The following is a 17893-nucleotide window of genomic DNA, read 5'->3' as shown; positions in this document are numbered from 1 at the left end:
GGATTCAGAGTGGGAGGAAAGGAGTTTTTGGAAATATGGGCCGTGGATATTCCTGTGTGAGCTGGAGCCACACGAGACTGTTAGGTACTTACAGGGAGCTTAGGAGAATCTGCACTCCCCAGCCTAAGAGACAGGTGAGGGGACTGTCCTGGTCACCACACAGAGATCGCGTTTGGTCCAAGCAGCTCTGATGGGAAAGAAATGACAGGACATCTTCTCCTTAAGGTAAGGTCCTGAGTTCAGGTCTTGGTAGGAAGGGAGGCTGCCTTGGGCATTGGCAGCTGCAGATAGTTGGCCAGATGAGGGCACTGAAATCTAGGTGCTATCACCTTGTGGTTCTAGTAAAAGGATCGCTGGTCTCGGTGGCTCACACCTGTAATCCCAGCACTTTGGGAGGCCGAGGAGGGTGGAACATGAGGTCAAGAGATCAAGACTCTCCTGGTCAACATGGTGAAACCCCATCTCTCCTAAAAATACAAAAAATTAGCTGGGCATGGTGGCGTGTGCCTGTAGTTCCAGCTACTCGGGTGGCTGAGGCAGGAGAATTGCCTGAACCCAGAAGGCGGAGGTTGCGGTGAGCCGAGATCATGCCATTGCACTCTAGCCTGGGTAACAGGAGTTAAACTCCATCACAAAAAAAAAAAAAAAAAAAAGAATCGCTGTATGAAGGGTTCTTAGGAAGAGGAGGTGGATGGCCTGACTTGGGGTGGGGCTCCAAGAAGAGTGTCTGCGGTGCTGTACAGAAGCCTGCTGCACAACCTCCCTGGTTCTCTTGCTCAGTCTCCTGTCCAGATTCCCAGAGTCTCTGCCCTGTGTGCCCTGGAAGCTCAGTCAGATGAGCCAAGGCATCTCCAGCTGGGACTCATCCCTGGGCATTTTTGTGACTTTGGGCACCCAGGGCTCCTCCAGGCCTTGTCCTGCAAGCAACTGTCCTGCAGGGGGAGTCGGGGGAAGGAGGCTACTTGTCACTGAACTGTGAGGGACCACAAGGTCCTGACTTGGGTCCTAGTCACTTGCAAACCTATTCATCCCCATCCTATCCCCCAAATGATGAAAAGAAACTTTGCCAGGAGTCACACCAGACAAATAGGGTGGGGCCTTTGTATAGAGTCTAGTTCTTAGGCCACCAATAAGAGATGGAAACCACCTGCAGGAAGGTGCCATGGTGGGAACCTAGGTGGCAGGTAGCAGTCACTCCACTGTCAGGGTGAATCCCGGTCCTCACACACCCTTTCTCCTCCCCCGCTCATTGTCTTTTTTCTCCTGTCTGCTCTTTCCCCTCCTTTCCCAAACTCAAAACACTTGGTAAGCTTGGACAGTTTCAGAACTGGAGAGATTTGGCCACGACATTTGTCAGGCTAGGAAGGTCCCCCAGAACTATTGCCTAATTTTTTGTGTTGATTAGAAGAGAACAAAAGAGTTTCCATCTGATCTGGTCCTAAGTCTCCTTGAGTCTGGGCAGGAAGCAGAGCAGAGTCTGGGCAGCAAGGAGGAGGATGCCAGGGTCCTGGACTTGCCCCTCCCATCTGCTCAGCTCATCGCCTATTCACTGTGAGAGAGCTGGCCTGGAATGGGGAACCCATGGTCTCCACAGAGGCTTGGATCCCAGGCTCAAATCTAAATACTGGCTGATACAGGAGGCTAAGGAAGGCAATTCCCTGGAGAGAGGTGTCAGGATTTGGGACAAAAGCAGCATCTAGTCGCTGTCCACAGAGACCTCAAGGACAGGAATCCACTGGTTCCCAATTGGAGGGGATCCCATGAAAATGAAATGAAACCTGCACATTAGTACTAGACTGAAGACAGGAGATTAAAAACTGCAGCATCCGAAGGGATGAAGGAATTAGGAAATCTGGAAGTGAAGTTTCTTATATAGGTTGTTTCTTCCAAAGAGACACAGGGCAACAGTTCAATGACATGAGTAAAAGGAATCTCAGGGCTTGGGATTGAGGGGTGGCAGCCTCTTTAGCAGAGGAGACCTCTCACCTGAAGGCCCAGGGTTGCCCTGAGAGGGGAAGGGTCTTCAGTAGCACGTGGCTGGCAGCCTGGAGAATCTGTGAAATTGCAGCAATTTTCCTGTGGCCCAGACCACTGTAAGAACCCAGTTTGTGTGACCCTCAACACCAAGGAGAGTATTGGAGACCTGCAGCGCTGAGCCTCTGAATTTCAGTGGAATCCACATTCCATTTAGGGAGCAATAGAGAGCAACATCATTGTAATTATACAGAAAGGTCCCCTGAGACTTGAAATCTGATTGCTGTGTTCAGAGTCCAAAGAGCTCACCATTACACCATGGAGGCTCACATTAGTGCAGAACCTCACACTAGCTCATTACTGGAGGTCACATTTAGCAGCCATAGTTCCCACGCACCTATGTTAAGGCGTTTCTTCTGATCCCTCAAGCAACAATCAAGGAAGGTGGACCTGCGAGGGAGGAGTCATCCCTCTTCTTTGTCTCTGCCCTCTCCTTGGATCAACTTTTATCATTTCCTTTGCACATCAGAAAATGAGGCAAAATCCACTCTATTCTTAGGGCCTGAGAAGAGTCGTCGAGGCCTCCCTCACGGCACACACACTCTCTCAGTTTACCCGAGTTTCCTGTACCGAGAGGACATTTCTGCAAACAGTATTGTTATATGCTCTTTGCCTTCCCTCTTTTTCTTTTGCCCAAGGAGGCCAGATGGTTGTCAGAACAGGAATTGGGACTGCCTTGGCGCCTTTCCCTTTCTTCCGTGTAATATGTAATGGCTGGCACCAATCAAGTGGGATTGGGAAACGGAATCTCTCATTTTTTTCTTTGTTTACTCCTATGTTTGGTTGGTTTGGGCAACATTTTCTCACTAGAAATGGAGATTTGTTGGATTTAAAACACAAAGCAATCAGCCATGGTTGGCATTTTTTCTTTTTTTGAGACAGAGCTTCGCTGTTGTTACTCAGACTGGCGTGCAATCTCCGCTCACCAAAACCTCCACCTTCTGAGTTCAAGCAATTCTTCTGCGTCAGCCTGCCGAGTAGCTGGGACTACAGGCGTGCACCACCATGCCCAGCTAGTTTTTGTATTTTTAGTAGAGACGGGGTTTCATCTTGTTGACCAGGATGGTCTTGATCTCTTGACCTCGTGATCCACCCACCTCATCCTCCCAAAGTGCTGGGATTATAGGCGTGAGCCACTGCACCCGGCCTTGCATTTTTATAAAACACTCACACCAGGCCATATTCACCTGCTGTGACTCAACATCAACCAGAACTGTTGAGGTCAGGAGGCAGGGCCCTGACATTTAAGCACAGTGTGCTTCCAGAGAACTTGGCCAAGTTGATACTATTCCAATTTCTCAATATGCCATGACCCATTAATTGTGGTTTTTAAGCGTGTACATGAATAGCTTATGAAACCCAGGGGTTCCGTCTAGATCCTGCTTCTCGACACAAAGCCCATCATTGAGACATTGAGTACTGTGAGGAAGAAGGTTTAATCAGGTGCTACAGCTGAGGATATGGGAGATCAGTCTCAAATCGATCTCCCTGATCAACTAAAGTTAGGGGTTTATGTAGCAGGGAAGAAACATAACTGTGTGTGGGAAAGGAGGAACTAGGGAGGGGTGAGGAAGCACTCATGATGAATGAGGGGGCTGGCATCTCAATGGATGCTGTGCTGAGTTTCAGGTCTATGATGCTCTTTGAGAGGCCTGAGGGTCCTGTCCTGAGGAAGAAACTTTGTTAAAACAAATGTAAGTTTCTTTTATCAGATTGCTTGACCTCAGGAGTTCGAAACCAGCCTGGGCAATATGGTAAAACCCTGTCTCTCAAAAAAAAAAAAAAAGAAGAAGAAGAAGAAAAAGTAAAGGAGAGAAAAATCTCTGAACTAAACTTACCCCTTGAAATTCTCATGTGCCCACCTCTACTGCCTAGAGGAGTAGGGGCCATGAGGCAGAAGAGGGGGCATGTGGGATTGTTGGGCCTAAGTGAATTGAATGATTTTAATTTCTGGTTCTGTGATTCATGAAAGCAGTTCATTCTGATTGTCATCTTCTTTAAGTTCTGAAGACAAGGCACAGATTGGTGTGAATGTTGAAGGTTTAGCAGGAGCAGGTGCGTTGTTCAGACCAGGAGTCAGAGCTCTGTAAGCTAATAGCACAGGGACTAGTTAATAGATATTTGTACTGCAGAAAGTCCTGTTTCTCTCTAACATGCCACAAATGAAAACACTGTGATTTGGTGTTCATTAGCTACTGCCTGCAGGAAGTCAAACCATTGCATAAACGTGCTTAGGTGACTCCTTGCATGTCCCTAGTTTCCAGCATTCTAATGACAGAACCGTGAACCGTGCACCGCCTCTTCTAATATTCGGCAGTTCTTCATTGAGTTAAGCCTACCCTATAAGGAAGCAAATTTACTTGCATTGATTATACACGAAAAATGTATAATACAGCCAATAAACTTCTACAAAAAATGCTAGGCCGGGCACAGTGGCTCACGCCTGTACTTCCAGCATCTTAGGAGGCCAAGGCTGGTGAAGCGCCTTAGATCGGAAGTTCAAGAACCGCCTGGAAACATGGAGAAACCACATCTTTACTAAAAACACAAAAAATTAGCTGGGCATGGTGGCATATACATGTAATACAGGTTCTCAGAAGGCTGAGGTAGAAGAATCACTTGAACCCAGGAGGTGGAGGTTGTGGTGAGTTGAGATTGTGCCATTGCACTCCAGCCTGGGCAACAAGAGCAAAACTCCATCTCAGAAAAAAAAAAATGCTGTTGTGTAAACCTCATTTTTATACTAAGGAAAAACTAGGTACAACACAAACCTTCATCAACAAGAGTTTAAAACCTACCCTTATATAGTCATAAAACAATCCCAGAAGTTTACTCAATAATATCAAAACCAAAAACACACATTGATGAGACAGATAGCAGAAAATCATGATGTGAAAATGACAGAGATGTGTGAGAAAGAAAGAGAGAGAGAGAGGAGAGAGAGAGAGAGAGAGAGAGAGAGAGAGAGAGAGAGAGAAACTGCACTATAGCCATAGTAGTGGGTAAAAGCCAAATAGCTTAATTTCTATCATGACATTCAATAGAACTGAAGGAACATGAGGCAATAGCTCCAAGGGTCCAGGTCCGCACACGGTGCCTGCTGGGTGCAGGGTTCTGTCGGCTCCCACAATGCATCGCAGATGGGCTAATTGTTATGGCCACGGCTCCTGCAAAATCTATCAAAGAATAATACAGGGACAGTTCTCTGCATGCTAATTTACCATGGTATAGCAGGTATAGGAGGGCAAACTGGCATTAGATTAGTTTCCTCAAATAAAATCAAAACCAAGATTTATGAAGACAAGAGGAAAGGGGAGAAGAAAATCATCCCCTGGGACCTTGGTGATTTTGCTCCCCTTGGATAAGTGACTTGACGGAAAGCTTTCAAAGAGGTCACTGTGGCCCATCTTCTCCAGACCCACGTGACTTGGTCACAAGAGAAAACAATTACAGATGTCAGAGGACTTTAAAATATCTTAAAAGCTTAGCAGTTCACCGTATGCCACAGAGTATCTGTGTGTGATGTCCACCATGTCCTTCTGTTGTCCACCCCCTCGGTTAAGCCAGGAGGGCGCCTCTCCCCTCAGGGGAATACCATACATCGATGTGTAGAAAGTTTGCTGTGCCAGCAAGTAAGTGACAAAAGAGACCTTGATAGAATTGGGAAACAAATTGGAGTATGATTTGGTCCTACTCCCTCGGAAGATAAGTTTGTAGAAGGTATTCACATTAGAAGCCTTAAATAAAGACTGTAATGTAAAAATGGTACATCCGGTTCTCTACACTATAGGAACACCTGCACGAGTGACCAAAGAAATGTGTACAGTAACGGTGGGGACTGCAGCATCATTTGTCATCCTAACACCATGAAACATGCCTCATTTCAAAAACATTTATATTTTTGAGACCAAGTCTCGCTCTCGTCACCCAGGGTGTGATCTCGGCTCACTGCAACCTCCACCTCCCGGGTTTAAGCCATTCTCCTGCCTCAGCCTCCCAAGTAGCACGGATTACAGGTGCCTGCCACCATGCCCGGCTAATTTTTGTATTTTTAGTAGAGACAGGGTTTCACCATGTTGGCCAGGCTGGTCTCAAACTCCTGACCTCAGGTAATCCGCCTGCCTCGGCCTCTCAAAATGCTGGGATTACAGGTGTGAGCCACCAAGACTGGCCTTGAAAAACATTTGTAAAGGGTTAAATAAATGACACAAACTGAGGAAGAAATGCTGTTTTCATCAACCATGGCGAGGATCAGCATGAAGATGACTGACTGACTCCACTGGTCACATTATTGATAGAGCAATCAGTAAACCCAGGCACATTGTGGGGATAGGATGCTACTGTAATAGGTCTCCTATGATTATAAATAAAAAACTTGAGGCACCTCACTCACCCAAGTCTTCCATGGCAGCAAAGATTTTTATCCAGAAGTGAATTACTATCTAAGGTCTCTGGGATTCCTCAGTTTGACATGTATAAGGTGCAGTTGCTCCTTCTCACGGCTTCAGACATAAGGAGGTCGGGAAAAGGACATGTGTGTCTCAGGATTAATGTCCCGTGATTAACCCGGTTGATTGTATGTTAACCTGGTTGACTGAAATGGGTTAAAACACAACATGAGGCATCCCTGGGTGGGATCGAACCACCAACCTTTCGGTTAACAGCCGAACGCGCTAACCAATTGTGCCACAGAGACCGTGACTACCGCTTCTACAGGATGCTGTAGGCACGGTACACTCACCAAACTACCCCCAGACCTTCTGTCCTCAGGATAACTGAGGAGGCCTTGGAAAACCAGACAGATTAGAGACCGGTGAGTAGCTGGGGTCACCTGAACACCTGCGCGTTGGGAGATTCTGGAGCCAGGACAGTCAAATGGCCTTCACCCACCCTGCCCCTGGCCTGCTTCAGACGTTCCCGGAAACACCCCCCTCCAAAACCTGCCCAAGCCGCCTGGTGGCCCAAGCCAAGCTGAACGCCCGGCAGGCTCCCGGGATGGCTCTTCCCGTACTTTGCTCCATGTTCACCTAGTAAGGGAGCCTGTGCCCACGCTGCTCAGTGGCTTTTGGGGCGCTGCAGAGCTGCCGCTGCCGTCATCGGATCCTGTGCCCCGATCCCGGGCTCCACCAGGGCAGGGATGTGGTGAGGGTTGCTGGTGGGTCTTCTCTCGAGGAGCAGGGTCTGGCACTCACCAAGGCCCAGGGCTAGGACTTGTCAAACGAATGCGTCGTCGCCTTTTGCTTTCAGTCCTTTTAAGAACCCTGAAAATAGAAATCACGAACTGTTTTCCCATCAGGAAGTTGTTGTTTTTTTTTTTAACAGTTTAGCCCACATCTGTTTAATCTTCCAGTTTAGCATATTTAAAAAATTAGTCTGTACTCAAATGCATAGTTTAAAAAATGAAGTGAGATGGCAGAGTTAGTGCAGTACTATCTGCCCTTCAAAGTTCATGCAACCAACTAATGCAACTTTTCCTTTCACTGGTAAATCTGAATGCAGTTCAGTCATTTGAAACCATCTGCAAAATGCACAAGATTAAGAAGTTTGCCAAGATTAATATCTAACAGTTGAGCACTGAAGAAAGTGAGGGAAAGGAGTAAAAACGACGAAAAAGACCAAGTTAGCTAGATATTTCAATTACATAAGGGAGGTGAATGTCAAGGCTGCAAAACGAAAGAAAAACGGGAAAAAAGTGGCAATTTTTTTTAAACCAATTTGTACAAGTTTATAGTTGACTTTATTTCCAAGTTTTCAAACCTTTCAAGATCTGAAAAGTGAGATACCCTGTCTGAGGGAATGTTTCTTTTAATTCACACCAAAGAAGTTGGGGGTTTGATTGCTTTCGCCGGGGTTTCCATGGAGTCAACAGCTCACTCTGCCAGGCTGCTGTTTGCTCACGAAGTCCTTCATAAAATCAAACTCGTTTTGCCCTAGCTAGAGTTCGGGCAGCTCCTTGATGCGGTCCAAACCCATTTCTATCACCAAGGACATAAGAACTTCGGCGATGAAATCAGTGTCTATGACATTGGGTGGCAGCATTGCAGCAGGGACGTGGGCCACCGAGGCGGGCATGTTGCTGCTGCAGCTGCCGCCGCCGCTGTCGCTGCTGCCCGCACCGCCGCCCGAGCTGCAGCGATGCTGCCGCCAGAGCCGCCGTGGGTGTTGCTGCCGCCTACTGCGGCTGCCCGCGCCGCGGCTGTTGCTGCCCTCGCCGCCCCGGAGCCGCCGCCCGAGTCGCGGAGGTGCTGCTGCCACCGCTGTTGCTGCTGCCGTGCCGCCGCCTGAACCGCCGGGGGTCCTGCTGCCGCTGCTGTTGCTGCTGCCTGTGCCGCCGCCCGAGCCGCTGGGGGTGCTGCTGCCGCCTGAGCCTCCGGGGGTGCTGCTGCCACATGAGCCGCTGCCCTAGCCGCCGGGGTGCCGCTGCCGCCTGTGCCACCGCCCTAGCCGCCGAGGTGCTGCTGCCGCCTGAGCCTCCGGGGGTGCTGCTGCCACATGAGCCGCTGCCCTAGCCGCCGGGGTGCCGCTGCCGCCTGTGCCACCGCCCTAGCCGCCGAGGTGCTGCTGCCGCCTGAGCCTCCGGGGGTGCTGCTGCCACATGAGCCGCTGCCCTAGCCGCCGGGGTGCCGCTGCCGCCTGTGCCACCGCCCTAGCCGCCGAGGTGCTGCTGCCGCCTGAGCCTCCGGGGGTGCTGCTGCCACATGAGCCGCTGCCCTAGCCGCCGGGGTGCCGCTGCCGCCTGTGCCACCGCCCTAGCCGCCGAGGTGCTGCTGCCCGCGCCACGGTCTGAGACGCCTGGGGTGCTGCTGCCGCCCGTGCCGCTGGAGGTGCTGCTGCCGCCACTGTTGCTGCTGCCCGCGCCGCTCCCTGAGCCACCGAGGTGGTGCTGCTGCCCCATGCCGCCACCTGAGCCGCCGGGTTGCTACTGCCGCTGGAGCTGCTGCCTGAATCGCCGGGGTGCTGCTGCCGCCGCTGTTGCTGCTGCCAGCGCCGCCGCCCAAGCCACCGGGTGTGCTGCTACGTCCTGAGCCGCCGCCTAAGCCGCCGGGTGCTGCTGCCTCCGGAGCCTCCGGGGGTGCTGCTGCCACATGAGCCGCCGCTTGAGCCGCAGAGGGGTGCTGCTGTCGCCGCTGTTGCCACTGCCTGTGCGGCCGCGGTGCTGCTGCAACCCGCGCTGCCGCCCAAGCCGCAGGGGGTGCTGTTGCAGCCCGAGCACCCCCCTGGCGCTGCTGCCGTCGCTGTTGCTGCCCGTGCCACCGCGCGAGCTGCCGCCTGAGCCGCCGGGGTGCTGCTGCCGCCTGAGCCGCCGCCCGAGCAGCCCGGGTGCTGCTGCAGCCGCTGTTGCTGCTGCCCGCGCCACGGTCCGAGATGCCTGGGGTGCTGCTGCCGCCCGAGCCGCTGGGGGTGCTGCTGCCGCCACTGTTGCTACTGCCCGCGCCGCTGCCTGAGCCACCGAGGTGGTGCTGCTGCACGAGCCGCCCCCTGAATCACCGGGGGTGCTGCTGCTGCCCCATGCCGCCACCTGAGCCGCCGGGTTGCTACTGCCGCCGGAGCTGCTGCCTGAACCGCCGGGGGTGCTGCTGCCGCCGCTGTTGCCACTGCCTGTGCCGCTGGGGTGCTGCTGCCGCCGCTGTTGCCACTGCCTGTGCCGCTGGGGTGCTGCTGCCGCCGCTGTTGCTACTGCCCGCGCCGCAGCCCGAGCCACCGAGGGTGCTGCTGCCGCCTGAGCCGCCGGGTCGTTGCTGTTGCCTGAGCCGCCGCCCAAGCCGCCGGGGTGCTGTCACCACCCCAGCCGCCGCCCCAGCTGCCGGGGTGCTGCTGCCGCCTGAGCGGCACCATGAGCCGCCGGGGTGCTACTGCTGCCGGTGCCGCCGCCCGTGCCGCCGCTTGGGCCGCCGGGGTGCTGCTACCACCCAAGCCTCTGGGGTGCTGCTGCCGACCGAGCCGCCGACGTGCTCGGGGTTGCAATCTCGAGAGTGCTGGTTTGTCCCGTTCATCTGGTGGCCTGCAGCAGGGTGCAAATCCGGCATGCAGTGGCTGCGGGGATCAGGGGTGATGGTTGAAACACTGGCCATTGAGCCTCTGCAGCTGCATGCTGGCCGGCAGGGAGCCTCCCTGGCTGGCCACCGGGGAGACCATGAACTGGGAGTTGTTAAACCTGGCCACTGGGGCCAGTGCGCTCGGGGGCTGCCCTCCGTCCACAGTCCCCGGCCCCATGGCGTGCCTGATGCCGCTCTTGGCATTCATGTTGCCTGTGCAATGTGATCGCCCATTAGGGCGTTGAAGGCGCGCTGGGGCCGCTGCTGCTGCTGGTGATGGGGGCCTGGAAACTGCCCCATGCCCGTGCGGTGGGTAGGGTAGCGGTGCAGCCCATTGGTGTCGTTGGGGAAGCGCCCGTGGTTCATGGCCATCATATGGTCTGCCATTTGCAGTCCTTCTGTTTTTGCGATTTCTGCCCCCAAGACCAGGGGTGTGATCGTGGGGTCCAGGATTGGCTCAGCAGCACATAGAGGGGGCCTTCCTGGCCTGCCGGGTGCTTCGTTGTCGCGATGTCGGCACCGAGGTCTGGCAGTGGCTACTGGGGCAGATTCAGAGCTCTCACAGCTAGATAGGAGCTCCCAGCAGCTGCCAACAATGAGCTGTCTCTTGAGGATGATTTTCACTGGGCTTCTTGGCTGGCTTCACTCACTGCTGACACAATGAATGCTGAGGTGCTTCAAGGCTCTGGTCTGGTCTTCTTCCTTCTCCAAACTTCTCCTGTGAGTTACTTCACCTAGTCAACCCTTCAATCTTTGTGGAAATGCTGTTTCTAAGGGTCTTCACCTGCCTGTATTCTTTCCATCCTTCAGATCTTCCCCATTCTAAAGAGGCATGATATACACACACACACACACACACATCAATTATTCTCTGATGCAACACATTGCCTTATGATTTTTCACAGCAGTGACTCGAATCTGTAAGTATCTTGTTGTTTGTCCATAGCTTAATTTATATAATCCTGCAAGGTTATCCACCTCATACCATCTCTCTCTTTTTTTTTTTTTTTTGAGATGGAGTTTTGCTCGTTACTCAGGCTGGAGTGCAATGGCAGGATCTCGGCTCACCGCAACCTCCACCTCCTGGGTTCAGGCAGTTCTCCTGCCTCAGCCTCCCAAGTAGCTGGGATTACAGGCACGTGCCACCATGCCCAGCTAATTTTTTGTATTTTTAGTAGAGGCGCGTTTTCGCCATGTTGACCAGGATGGTCTCTATTCACCCGCCTCGGCCTCACAAAGTGCTGGGATTACAGGCTTGAACCACCACGCCCGGCCCCACCCTTCTGATTTCTATCTCTGTGATTTACTTTTCCTTCTTCTTGTAATCACATAAAGGTGCCTCTCCCACAGAAGATAAATTTGCTAAAAGTGCTGAAGTTTGAGGCATTATATAAGGCCGGATGCAGTGACTCATGCCTGTAAATCCTGACACTTTGAGAGGCCTCACAGCTGTTTGAGCCCAGGAGTTTGGAGACCAGCTTGTGCAACATGGTGAAATCCCTTCTCTACAAAACATACAAAAGTTAGCAGGGCATCATGGCCCATGCCTGTAATCCCAGCTGCTGGGAAGGCCGAGAGACACGAGGATCGCTTGAGCCTGGGAAGTCGAGGCTGCAGGGAGATGTGATTGGGTCACTGCGCTTCAGCCTGAGAGACAGAATGAGACCCTGTCACAAAAACTAAATGTAATATGGCAGTTCTCTACACTATAGAAATATCAGTGGCCACAGATCTGTGTAAAAGAATGACGATTTGGGGATTCTTTGTAATCCTCAAACTAAGAAGCCAACCTCATTTCGAACACATTTTGAAAAGGGTTAAATAAATCATGCACAAACTGAGGCCAAAAAATGCTGTTTTCAAAAATGATGGAGGCGATTAGCATGATGATGAATGATTCCACTGGTCACATTATTGATAGAGCAATCAGTAAATCCAGGCACATCCTGGGGATAGGACACCTCTCTAGGCCTCCTATTAAAAATGAAAACACTAAGCTGGTATATAATCCTTCCAAGCCTATAAGGGGCAGCATGAGGGTTTTATCGCATCAGAGGTGACTCCTTTGGTCTCTGTTTCTTGTTTACAGGCACAAGACAACCTGACTTTTTAGGAGGTGCTCTAGCAGAATTGGACCTGGCGAGGTGGGGGCCACACCTTGACAAGGATCCCTGTTAACTGTAACTAGAACCCTGGGAAGAGAAAACCCTCCCTGCCATGGGCATACCAGGCCGGCCTGGAACCGCCAATCTTTCGGACTTAGGACTATGGGAGCAAACGGGGAAGATTGTCTAGTGATCGATAATACAGGAGTGCTTTAAAAGCTAGAGCAGGCGTCCCTGGGTGGGCTCGAACCACCGACCTTTCGGTTAACAGCCCAACGCGCTAACCAATTGCGCCGCAGAGACGATTATGAGCAACTCCACTGGGTACTATAGGCAGGGCACACTCACCAAATTCTCATTCCTTTCAGCCTCAAGGCTTGCCCGACAGCACGGACGACTGTACAAGGTCTGGGGAAATCGGAGAGATTAGAGAGCGGTGAGTCGCGTTGGTCATGTAGGACACCCACGCTGGGAGATTCTGGAGCCTGAAGGACAGCCGAACGGCCTTTGCTCGCTCTGCCCCTGGCCTGCTTCAGCAGCCCCTGGAATCGCCCCCATCAGCGACCCGAGCCACCTGGGGACCCAAGGGAAGCTGAACGCCCGGTGGGCTCCAGGAATGACTCTTCGAGTTCTTTGCACCGCCTTCACCCAGTGAGGGAGCCTGTTCCCACCCTGCCCAGTCGCTTTCAGGGCCACTGCCATCTTCCGACCCTGTGTCTGGCTCCGGGCCTCCACCAGGGCAGGGATGAGGTGAGGGTCGCTCACGGGGAGCAGGGTCCAACACTCAGCAGGGCGCATGACTGGGGCTTGTTGAATGAATTCGTCGCCTTTAGCTTTTAGTCCTTTGAAGAGCCCTGAGAATGAAAATCAAGAGAGATTTTTCCAAGGGGAAGTTCTTTTCGCAAAGCGTTTATTCAGGTTGACTTCTCGGCACCCCGTGGGGAGGGAAGGAGCAGGGCACCCAGTGCACCTTCTGCGCGGTGGAGCCACCGGGGCTCAGCTGGGGTGGGAGGGCAGAGCGGGGAAAGAGAAAAGTGGGGAAAGAAGCTGGGGAGGGGTGGATCAGACATCTGCACCTCCTAAAAGGTTCGTGCAGAGGCACAAGCGGGAGAAGAATTGTTTTGTTTTGTTGGCTTTTGGTCTTTGTTTTTCGTTTTTGTTTTTGTTTTGAGAGGGAGTCTTGCACTGTCGGCCAGACTGGAGTGCAGTGGCATGATCTCACTGCAACCTCCGCCTCCTGGGTTCAAGGGATTCTCCTGCCTCAGCCTCCTGCGTAGCTGGGATTACAGGCGCCTGCCACCACGCCCAGCTAACTTTTGTATTTTTAGTAGAAATGGGGTTTCACCACATTGGCCAGGCTGGTCTCAAACTCCTGACTGCCCACCTCAGCCTCCCAAAGTGCTGGGATTACAGGTTGAGCCACCCCACCTGGCAGAGAATTGCTTTTTTATTGTAGCAGAATGAGGAGGAATTGAAGGAAAAACGGAAATAGAACCTGTAGCTCCCAAGAATAAGATCTTCCAGAAGAACTAGGCCCAAAACTAGGCGTCTGGGAAGCCTGAAACCCAGGCGGGAGTAGCATTACCCTGACCCTCTGCATTCCTTTAGGCAAAGGACATGCTTCCATTGTTTGATCAATTGCTTGTGTTTGTTAAATAAATAAAACCCTTTTCATGTATCTTTGAAATGACGTTGGTTCTACTAGCTTGTGATTACACACAATGCTGCAGTCATCGTTCTGTACACTTCTCATTGGCCACTGTGTATTTCTATAGGATAGAGGCCTGGAGAGCAGTTGTTCCAGCAGAGTGATTACCTGGGTTTTTGTTGTTGTTTGTCCATTTGTTTTATTTTGAAAAGGAGTCTCACTCTGTTGCTGAGGCTAGAGTGTGCAGTGGTGCGATCTCAGCTCACTGCAACCTCCGCCTCCCGGGTTCAAGCAATTCCCTGCCTCAGCCTCCCAAGTAGCTGGGATTACAGGCACCTGCCACCACACTTGGCTAATTGCTGTAGTTTTAGTACAGACGGGGTTACACCATCTTGGCTAGGCTGGTCTTGAACTCCTGACCTCGTGATCCACCTGCCTTGGCTTCCCAAAGTGCTGGAATTACAGGCATGAGCCACCATGCCCAGCCTGCATGGTTTTTGTATATTTATTTATTTATTTTTGAGACAGTCTCGCTCTGTGACCTGGAGTCACAGGCTGGAGTGCAGTGGCATGATCTCAACTCAGTGCAACCTCTGCCTCCCAGCTTCAAGTGATTCTCCTGCTTCCGCCTCCTGAGTAGCTGAGATGACAGGCTCAAGCCACCACACCCAGCTAATGGTTGTATTTTTAGTAGAGATGGGGTTTTACCATGTTGGCCAGGCTGGTCTCAGACTCTTGACCTCAAGTGATCTGCCCACCCTGGCCTCTCAAAGTGCTGGGATTACAGGCATGAGCCACAGTGCCCAGTAATTACATGGTTTTTATATCCTTCCATTTTCTGGAATTATTTTTGGCTCATTAGCTATAATTCTTTCTTTCGTTATGTCAGTGATGGCTTTAGGGTTTCTAGACTACATCTTGATCAGTCTGCCATCCAGTGACATTGTACCTCCCCTTCTGGCCTTTATGCTAGTGTTGTCATGTAATTTGATTTTAGACATGTCATAAACCCCAGAATTCCTTATTCTTGCTTTTATTTAATCTGTCAAATTTTTAAAAATATTTAAATAATAAGAAAATAATATATTTACATGTATAGTGACTTTCAGCCATCTCCATTGCCTTGTATGATCCAGGTTTCTGCCTGGTGTTCCTGTCTTTAGCGACTTTCAGTCATCTCCATTGCCGTGCAGGGGTCCAGGTTTCTGCCTGGTGTCCCTGTCTTTAGCGACTTTCAGCCATCTCCATTGCCTTGTATGATCCAGGTTTCTGCCTGGTGTCCCTGTCTTTAGCGACTTTCAGCCATCTCCATTGCCTTGTATGATCCAGGTTTCTGCCTGGTGTCCCTGTCTTTAGCGACTTTCAGCCATCTCCATTGCCTTGTATGATCCAGGTTTCTGCCTGGTGTCCCTGTCTTTAGCGACTTTCAGCCATCTCCACTGCCTTGCACAGGTCCAGATTTCTGCCTGGTGTCCCTGTCTTTAGCGACTTTCAGTCATCTCCATTGCCGTGCAGGGGTCCAGGTTTCTGCCTGGTGTCCTTGTCTTTAGCGACTTTCAGCCATCTCCATTGCCTTGTATGGTCCAGGTTTCTGCCTGGTGTCCCTGTCTTTAGGCCTGAGGACTCCTTTAACATCTTTTGTGGTGTGGTTTGGTGAATTCTGTTTTGTTTTTGTTTGTTTTCCAGGGCTGGGGGAGGCCATTTAATGAGCTAGGACAGTACTAAGTGCAGCCTTCCCTCCCTGGGAAAGGCAGAAGCACCTGGGCTTGGCTTGCTGGGAAGGGAGCAGCTTCTCAGTGGGCTGGGGAAGGGGGAGGTATGTTCCTTGGGCCTTCGGAGGAGAGCAGGGGGCCTCAGCATTGGGGGCATGGGAGTTGGGTATACCCCAGGATTTGAGGGGTGAACTTTAGGAGGTTGAGGGTGGACCCCAGGAGCTGATGGATGGACCCCAGGAGGTTGGGGTGGACCCCTGGGGCCTGAGTGTGCATCCCTGGGGCTGGTGGGTGCACCCCCAGGGCCTGAGGGTGAACGGCCAGGGCTGCTGGGTGCCACCCTGGGACCTGGGGGTGAACTGCTGCTAATGGGGGAGGGTGGACCCCCGGGGCTGGTGGGTAGACTCCAGGGGCTGGTGGGTGAACCTCAGGGGCTGGTGGGTGAACCCCAGGGGCTGCAGGGTGGACTCCAGGAGCTGGGGGATGGACCACAGAGGTTGGTGGGTGGACCACAGGGGCTGGGGGATTGATGCCAGGAGCTGGGGGGGTGAACCCCAGGAGCTGGGGGATGGACTCCAGATGTGGCGGGGTGCACCACTGGGGCCAGTGGGTGGACCCGTGGAGCTGGTGGGGACAGCTGGGGTGGTCCTGGGGGCCCTGAGGGCGCAGGCCCTGTGGGGGGGCATGGGAGGGCAGAAGCAGGCCTCCTGGCGGGGGCGGTGGCAAAGACTCGGGCAGCAGTGGCCGAGGGGGCAGACCGGTCATCAGCGGGGGTGGAGGCCGCTTCACTCCAGGGGGCCCGGCCGGGAGGCTGGGCGGAGCCGGGGGCTTCCGCATCTTAAAGTGGAACTGGAGAAAGAACTGCTTGGTCTCCTGGTTCCAGTGCGTCCAGAACTTGTCCTCCGCCTTGTCCATCTCTCTGCTCAGCACTTGAAGGCGATGGTCTCGTAGGGCTTGGCGGCCATCAGCAGGTAGTGCCAGAGCCAGTCCGAGGGCTGGATCCGCAGCTCGTAAGCAGACGTGAAGCGGTGGCGCAGCTTGATGCCCTCGCGATCTCAGGGTAGTCGATCTGGAAGAGGAGGCTCTGCTGGCCCATCTCCGAGTCCCTCTGCTTGGCCACTTTGTAGCCCGGGTGGCCGATCTTCACAAACTTCTTCACCTCCACCTTGACCTTCTCAGGCGCAGGCTGGGCAGGGGCCTCCTTGGCATCCTTGGCCGCTCGCCGGGCCAAGTTGGTCTTGTGCTTCTTCCCCTGGGTGTGTGCCAGGTAGCTCCCCTCGTCGTGAAACGTCAGGCAGAGATTGCATTCATAGGAGCCCAGGTGGTTTTTCATAAAATATGGGTCCTTGTTGATGTCGATGGTCTCCAGGGCCAGTTGCAGGAGGCGCTCCCTGCGGTCACTCACGGTTGCTCTGGGAGGAGGCCACGCCCCCCTCCCAGTCTTGCCCCCAGGGCGATGCTGGAAGTTCATGGTGATGGCCTCTGGGCTTCAGCAGACTGGGAGACACCAGAGCCCAAGGCCGCACTATCACCACCTTGATCCGCCACAGCCACGATTTCGCTCTGCGCTAAATTCTGTTGTTTTTTTTTTTTTTTGAGACAGAGGTTCACTCTTGTTACCCAGGCTGGAGTGTAATGGCGCAATCTCGGCTCACTGCAACCTCCGCCTCCTGGGTTCAAGCGATTCTTCCACCTCAGCCTCCTGAGTAGCTGGGATTACAGGCACACGCCACCATGCCCAGCTAATTTTTTGTATTTTTAGTAGAGACGGGGTTTCACCATGTTGACCAGGATGTCTCGATCTCTTGACCTCATGATCCACCTGCCTCGGCCTCCCAAAGTGCTGGGATTACAGGCTTGAGCCATCGCGCCTGGCCTTTTTTTTTTTTGAGACGGAGTTTTGCTCTTGTTACCCAGGCTGGAGTGCAATGGCGCAATCTCGGCTCACTGCAACCTCCGCCTCCTGGGTTCAAGCAATTCTTCCACCTCAGCCTCCCGAGTAGCTGGGACTACAGGCACGCACCACCACACATGGCTAATTTTTGTATTTTTAGTAGTGATGGTGTTTCACCATATTGGCCAGGATGGTCTGGATCTCTTGACCTTGTGATCTGCTCACGTCAGCCTCCCAAAGTGCTGGGAATACAGGCGTGAGCCACGCACCTGGCCTTTTTTGCCATGTCTTTAAATGTCCTTATTTCAGTCACATTTTGAAAGAGTTTCCAATTTGCCATAGAATTCCAGGGAAACTTTCCTTCACTGCTTTAGGATGTTGCCACTCTGACACTTTGTCATCGATATATCATCTTTCCTGCCTTTGTAAAACTGGCATAAAATGGGCTTCTTGTACTTTGGGCT

At 52.6% G+C, this 17893-nt stretch overlaps 1 protein-coding gene, 2 non-coding genes and 1 pseudogene across 6 annotated transcripts; 1 reads left to right on the top strand and 3 right to left on the bottom strand.

The window, feature by feature from the left end:
• Positions 1 to 6656: 6656 nt before the first annotated feature.
• TRNAN-GUU (transfer RNA asparagine (anticodon GUU)) lies at positions 6657 to 6730 on the bottom strand. The gene has a single exon. It is a non-coding gene; the product is annotated as a tRNA-Asn (tRNA).
• A 1403-nt stretch (positions 6731 to 8133) lies between these two features.
• On the top strand, positions 8134 to 13862 carry LOC144580220 (uncharacterized). 4 transcript variants are annotated; one of them, XM_078355709.1, is made up of 3 exons: positions 8134 to 10790; positions 12160 to 12214; positions 12544 to 13862. In XM_078355709.1, the coding sequence occupies exon 1, from the start codon at positions 9400 to 9402 to the stop codon at positions 10294 to 10296; it is 897 nt and encodes a 298-aa protein (XP_078211835.1). In that variant the 5' UTR covers positions 8134 to 9399; the 3' UTR covers positions 10297 to 10790; positions 12160 to 12214; positions 12544 to 13862. The 4 variants fall into 4 exon arrangements, with proteins under 4 accessions (XP_078211835.1, XP_078211836.1, XP_078211837.1 ...); XM_078355710.1 differs by lacking the exon at positions 12160 to 12214; XM_078355711.1 differs by having other exon boundaries at positions 12160 to 13862.
• TRNAN-GUU (transfer RNA asparagine (anticodon GUU)) lies at positions 12405 to 12478 on the bottom strand. The gene has a single exon. It is a non-coding gene; the product is annotated as a tRNA-Asn (tRNA).
• A 1754-nt stretch (positions 13863 to 15616) lies between the features above and the next one.
• LOC144580219 (splicing factor 3A subunit 2 pseudogene) lies at positions 15617 to 17083 on the bottom strand (annotated as a pseudogene).
• Between the last annotated feature and the right edge of the window lie 810 nt (positions 17084 to 17893).

This window comes from Callithrix jacchus, chromosome 18 (genome assembly GCF_049354715.1).
Source record: "Callithrix jacchus isolate 240 chromosome 18, calJac240_pri, whole genome shotgun sequence".
NCBI lineage: Eukaryota > Metazoa > Chordata > Mammalia > Primates > Cebidae > Callithrix > Callithrix jacchus.
This window is presented reverse-complemented; position numbering and strand designations above follow the sequence as displayed.

Bases quoted from the DNA above. Each gene is read 5' to 3' on its own strand.
- LOC144580220 (XM_078355710.1), top strand. From the start codon at position 9,400: ATGCCTGGGGTGCTGCTGCCGCCCGAGCCGCTGGGGGTGCTGCTGCCG.